This window comes from Camarhynchus parvulus, chromosome 1 (genome assembly GCF_901933205.1).
Source record: "Camarhynchus parvulus chromosome 1, STF_HiC, whole genome shotgun sequence".
In the NCBI taxonomy this organism is placed as follows: Eukaryota; Metazoa; Chordata; class Aves; order Passeriformes; family Thraupidae; genus Camarhynchus; species Camarhynchus parvulus.
The window spans coordinates 4,992,144-4,998,143 of NC_044571.1; the positions used below are offsets into that span (position 1 = coordinate 4,992,144).

Genomic DNA, 6,000 nt, shown 5'->3' on the forward strand with positions numbered 1-6,000 from the left:
CAGCACAGCTCTCAGAGGCTCTTTATTGAGCTCTCACTCAGCTGAAGCAGGGAAGCACTCGAGCTGCTGTGCTGAGCATTAAACACTCCCAGGAGAAAGCAGCCCCACTCAACACCAGGAGCTTCTCCTGTGTCTGGTGAGACACAGCAGCTCCACTTCAGGTTTAGGCCAGGCCTGGGTGCTTTTAGTTTTTATTATTTTATTTTATTTTATTTTATTTTATTTTATTTTATTTTATTTTATTTTATTTTATTTTTATTTTATTTTATTTTATTTTATTTTACTAAATATTTTTATTTTATTTTTTATTTTATTTATTTTATTTTTTATTGATTTTTAATTCTTAATTTTTTAATCTTTAATTTTTAATTTTATTTTATTTTTTATTTTAATTTTTTATTTTTATATTTTTATTTTTAATTTTTTAATTTTTAATTATTTTATTTTATTTTATTTTATTTTTTATTCTTTATTTTTTATTTTTTAATGTTTTATTTTTGATTTTTTATTTTATTTTATTTCATTTTATTTTATTTCATTTTACTTGATTTCATTTTACTTTGATTTATTTTATATTTTATTTTATTTTATTTTTATTTTTTATTTCTTAAATTTTTGTTAATTTTTAATTTTTTAATTTTTAATTATTTTATTTTATTTTCTATTCTTTATTTTTTATTTTTTTTATTTTTAAAATTTTTTTTAACGCAGCCTCTGTGCTGCTTTTATTGCTGCAGTGACATTTCCTGAGTGTGACCCATGGGACCTGCTTGTGGTGAGCACCAGGGACAGGGAGATGAGAGAGCAGGAGGTGTTTGAGTCAGACCAGCTCTCAAAGGCACCCTTCCCTATATCTCAAGGGGAAATAAAAGCCCAAACCCACAGCTAAATCTATATAAAGGCAAACTCTGAATATTTCCAGCATTCAGAAGGACGGGTGACCGTGTGATGCCAGTTGACAAATTCAAGCGGTCGCTTGCAAGTGTGAAGAGTAACTAACACAAAAAGCTGAGTGCTGTGTTCCTTTTGGAAGCACTGGTGCCTGCTCCCTCATCAGCAGGTTGCTGACATGCCAAATTTCCTGGGAAACGGAGAAATACACAGCTTTTAAATAAAGACAGCAAAAAAACAACAACCCTCACAAGTTGTGTTGTACTTGTTTTATTACAGTGAAAACCTGTGCAGTGCTAGCCTACAGAGAGAATAAAAGCTACCAGTAACTTTTCATCAGAAAGGAGTCAATCCCAGATAAAAAACCAGCCTAGAAATCATGGCTGCTGCAAAATACAAAGTCTGAGCTGGGACCTCCGCCTGTCGTTCCGTTGGAGTAGATCCAAAGTCGCAAAGTTCTCGATGGAAGTTTCTCCTTTAACAAGCTGGGGAGGTAAAGAGGAGAAGCAGATTAAGGGACATGTTTTCTCCATAAATCACACAAGATGCTAGGAAGAGTTTTGCCTCAATGTAGGACATCCAAAAGGCAATTTTCTAGCCATCTCAACCGACCCCCATATGTAGATGTGTTTGCCAATTACGATCCAGACCAGTAAAACCAAATTATGGTGACTTGTATGTTGTACAGAACCCAATGTGGCTGAGGCTATTGGTTATTAAATATGCTGAAAGGTCAATCCCAACTAAAACAAAGTTAGCTGGAGATCTGAAATTTCTGTAAGTTTCACTCCAGATTTCCAAAGCAAAGCCTTTTATCTCTCATGGTAAGGTGGGTGTGAGCTGGGTGGCTGCACCTCTATTCTGGTGTTAGCTGGGGTCTTAAGCTCACATTGCCCACAAACCCCTGGCTCAGAGGCATCAGCAGCACCCCACTCTCTGTACAAAAAGCTGGTTTTTTGGGGTTTAGCCACCTTTTTGTGCTCAAACCTTAGGATTCTCTGGCTGGCACAGCACACCAAACCTGGGCAGAGCAGGGACACTGCCGCTCTCTGTATGAGATGTTTTTTTGGGTTTAGCCACCTTTTTGTGCTCACACCTTAGGATTCTCTGGCTGGCACAGCACAGCAGGCCTGGGCAGGGCAGGGACACTGCCAGGAGCACCCAGAGGGACACAGGGGGCATCTCCAGCGGGACATTACCTTCCTCCACGACGCGGTGGTAGAAGCACCAGGGGACACCGGCGGGGTGTGCCCTGAAGCAGCAGCCCTTCCTTATGCACTCCCTGGGCTTGATGCCAGGGTAGCCACAGTTTATCCTGGTGTAGGGGTCGTTGGGACACACTTTCTTCACTGTGTAAAGCAAAAAAAAAAAAAACAAAAAAAACCAAAGGAAGGAAGGAGAATGTGTTACTCCGTGCTCTGTCTGCCTGGTGCCATAATTCAGAATAAAAGGCAGGACACAAAAGTGAGGGCACTGGGCAGATGGGATGGCCACGATGACCTTCTCTGATAGAATTTCAACCACCAGGTTCACCCAAATCCTCACCCAGCCTCCTAAGCAGATTAAACTCCAAAGGGTGATTAGTTGCTGCTGTGCCCCAGGGATAAGAGGAGGCAAAATTCACCCCTGGAAGCGTCTGGCAGCAGCCCATCCTCAATGCAGCAAAGGGGTGAAAAGTCCCGTGTCTCCTGCAGTGGTAACACACACACTGGCCTCAGAGCAGGTATGCCCATGACCTGAGCCCATGGTAACCCCAGAGCAGCCTGGCTGACACAGGGAAAGGACCACCCAGCCCTCTCTGCATGCCAGCTTCAGACACAGAAAGGAAATAAGTGTTTTAGGAGGAAACCACAGCTCTTCCAGGCACTTAAAACTAAAATCCCAAGTAAAGAGATTATACCACCCAGCTTGAATACTTCAGTTTTCCTCTCATGGAGCAGTTCTGCTCAGAAAAGCAATCCTATGAGAATGCCACCCTAAGTTGCTGATGCTTGTTTTTCAAGGTTTACAAGAATTTCAAGCAGTGCTCAAAAGCCAAACTATTTTTTCCTACTGTAATTCTGATCCCTGTTGACTAACTCAATTTTATATCAGGTTCTTCTGTTGGATAACATTGCCTTTGCATCCTCATTTCCTTTCATGCTGCTGAGACTGCCCTGAAGTTCTCCTAAGAAGGAGTTGTGCTGTCAGCCCAGCAAATGTAGCTTACACTGAGTTAATTAACACTGCTAATTACACTCCATTACTTAACACAGTTATGTAAAATATCCAGCTAATCCTAGAAAGACTAGGAGAGCAGCTGTTATCCTCTCTGAGAAAATAATGGTAAAAAAGAGAAGCAGGATGCTGACAGGTGTAACCACACAGCAAACCCACTCAAATAAGTGCTGAGTATACTTTGCTCTACCCGTGGACAAGACCACAAATGGCACTGAAATGTCTCTAATTGATCAGCACAGGCTGTTTCATAACTAGAAATGTGAAGGAAGAGGAAATAAATTGTGTGAAGAGGATGAGGCAGGAGTCTGACAGGTAAGCAAGGCTCGACTTTGCATTTTGCTGCCACTGGTCCCCTAACAGAGGTTTGTGCCCACTTTTCTTGCCTAAGGAGAAAAGCAGAACTGCTCCCTGGCTGTACACATTTCTGGATAATCAAACACGAGGTAAATCAGTGTTTCTGGCAGAGATGTTACCTTTCTTTGGTTTGGGGTTGTAGCACCAGGGCACGCTGGGGACTGAGGCGTTGAAGCAGCACCCAATTTTCTTGCACTCTGCTGCTGAGATCCCTGGGTAGCCACAGTTTGTCCTCTCCCTGGGAACCACTTTACACTGGCATCTTGCTGTTCAGGACAGAAGGAGCAAGTTAGAGGTGTCAGTTTGCATGCTTGCCATGGAGGGGTGTTCATCAAATGCTCATGGGAGCAATGCTCTTTCCCTAGATGCTTTCCATCTTTTTGGTCCCCTGCTAAGACCACAACCTGAGTGCTTTAAAAGTTGCTTTTACACCACTACCAACTTTGGTCAGGGCTGTACATCACATTTTGAGTCTGTGCTCTCACTTGCAGCCAAGCAAGTGGGGTTTGTGGGCTTCAAATCAACCACACCAAATGGGAAATCCCAAAAGCTTCAAATATTAGGCTATTAAATCTTTGCTGCTTTGCCCATCTCATGTGAAGAGGAAAAGACTTAAAGGTCCAGTGGATATTCAGTAGATGTAAAGGTACAAAATCTTTGCAATATTATAAAATATAGGATGATGCGCAAATAGCTGCAGCAATGCTTTTAACATTTTAAGTCATTTGCACAGTCAGCCACAACCCAGAAATCCTGGAGCTGTCCTCCAGCTGTCATTGAGTGACTTGCTTTCCACTTCTGGAGCTGTCTGCATGACTTGCCTTTAATGAGGAGGCAGATAGACTCCTTCAAAACTGTATTCACGTGGCAAAGCAGCACAAACCAAACATCAGAAGAAAATTTTGGCAAAGCTGGGTGCTGTTCCAGCCCTGGTCCTGTCCTAGTGACCCCCTCTGCCTTTGCAGCGGGCTCCTGGTTATTCCAACGACACAAGAGTCCAGCTGCAGTCTTTCTTTGCTATCCATAAAAACTAAAAAGCAGGCTCCACTTTGGGGATGAGCAGGAGCACAGAAAGCCATTTTCTGCCTGGGCTGCCACAGCTGGCAGGCTCTGGCTGCCCTCGGTGGGATGAGGGTCCCACATGTTCCTGGAGGGCAGCGGCACACGCAGGTACTTACTTGGAGGTGCACTTCCCTCTGCCAGGGTGCTGAGGGCTATGATGAGGGTGATGGAGAGGGCACAGACCACCTTGAGATCCATGGCTCTTGCAGGAGGAGAGAGTGGAGGAGAGGTGCTGCCTTCCCTGGGAGCCGCGGTTTTATGCGCTCCCCGTGTTTGCCCAGCGAGCTCTGATAACATTGTTCCCTCTGAAGCTTCACCCAGAAGGTTGGGTTTTCTTCTGTTTGCTTAGGAAGTGTTGCCATGCATATTGTGATATCCCAGAGATAAATTTCTGGGCTCCCATGAGCTGTTGATCATATACCTATTACGTACCTATAGATCCAGATCTATTATGTGTTCCCATAATCATGGGATGCTGCTGGGTGCCTCTGGGTGCCAGAGGCTCTGGCTCTGAGTGCCAAACTTCATTGTGCTCTGATTTCACTGCCTTAAGAGCATTTTAGACTTCTAGGCAGCTTTATTTTCCAGTCACTACTGAAAAACATGTACAGATATTTTCTACTCAGTGTATCTTTTTCTGCCTTGATTTTTCCCCTGCCCTTAAGGTTTTGGTTATGCTTACTCTGAATCAAGTGAGGGAGGGGGCTGGAGCTGTGATACTTCCAAGCTTCAGGAGAGCATTGTGCACCTGAAAAATACATAAACACAGAAAATGGAAGGTGTGGCTGAGAAATACTGAGCACGTAAGGGCACTGTTGGTTTCCACACAAGGGGATTCAGGAAAAGAAGGTAAGAGCAGGGGAAAAAACTAAACCCCAAAAGCCCAAGAGGTTCAACAACAAGGGACAGAAGAGAAGAAATGCATGATCTCAACCTGCCCCACAGATGCTGTGCCCACCCAGGGATCAGTCCTGAGTGTCCCAGCTTCATTTTGGAGCTGCTGCCCTGTGCAAGGTCCTGCTCCAGAGGTGCCACCTCAGGGGCTGTCCCCAGCCCCTCTGCCTGATCCCCAGAGCAGAGCAGCACTTCCCAACCCATCCAACACCACCTGCATGGGTTTTGCCAAAACCAAACTTCTGAAGCACCATGTTTGACCTAATAATTTCCTGATTGCTTTTCTCCTGGTTTCAAAGGTGGCCTCCCAGGCAGCCTTCGGGTTGTTTTGGCACAGCAGGCCTTGGGACTTGGACTGCTGAAGGCTTTTATCTTCCTTTTGGACAATTTCCTACCATTTACTGTAACATTTCTTAACTTCTAGCTACTTGTCAGCTCTTAAAAACCATCAGAGCAGGGCCAGGGAGGGAGGAGAAGCAGTGGGATGGTGGAACCATCTTCCACAGGAGGCACCTGCAGAGCAGGCAGGGCAGCATCACTTTTCCTATGGGAAAACCACCAGGTGACCCTTCCTGTTCA

General features: G+C 44.1%; 1 protein-coding gene across 1 annotated transcript; it reads right to left on the bottom strand.

Annotated features, from left to right (window-relative positions):
* Positions 1–1,187: 1,187 nt before the first annotated feature.
* LOC115907396 (trefoil factor 2-like) lies at positions 1,188–4,725 on the bottom strand. The gene is made up of 4 exons (XM_030955319.1): positions 4,644–4,725; positions 3,585–3,731; positions 2,091–2,240; positions 1,188–1,192 (listed from the first exon to the last, which is right to left on the bottom strand). The coding sequence occupies exons 1-4, from the start codon at positions 4,723–4,725 to the stop codon at positions 1,188–1,190; spliced, it is 384 nt and encodes a 127-aa protein (XP_030811179.1).
* Between the last annotated feature and the right edge of the window lie 1,275 nt (positions 4,726–6,000).

Excerpts from the sequence above, each read along its gene's own strand:
- LOC115907396 (XM_030955319.1), bottom strand. The coding sequence starts at position 4,725 with ATGGATCTCAAGGTGGTCTGTGCCCTCTCCATCACCCTCATCATAGCC. Across the intron at positions 3,732-4,643 it reads AGAGGGAAGTGCACCTCCAA|CAAGATGCCAGTGTAAAGTG; the intron begins GTAAGTACCTGC and ends TGTCCTGAACAG. Across the intron at positions 2,241-3,584 it reads CAACCCCAAACCAAAGAAAG|TGAAGAAAGTGTGTCCCAAC; the intron begins GTAACATCTCTG and ends TGCTTTACACAG.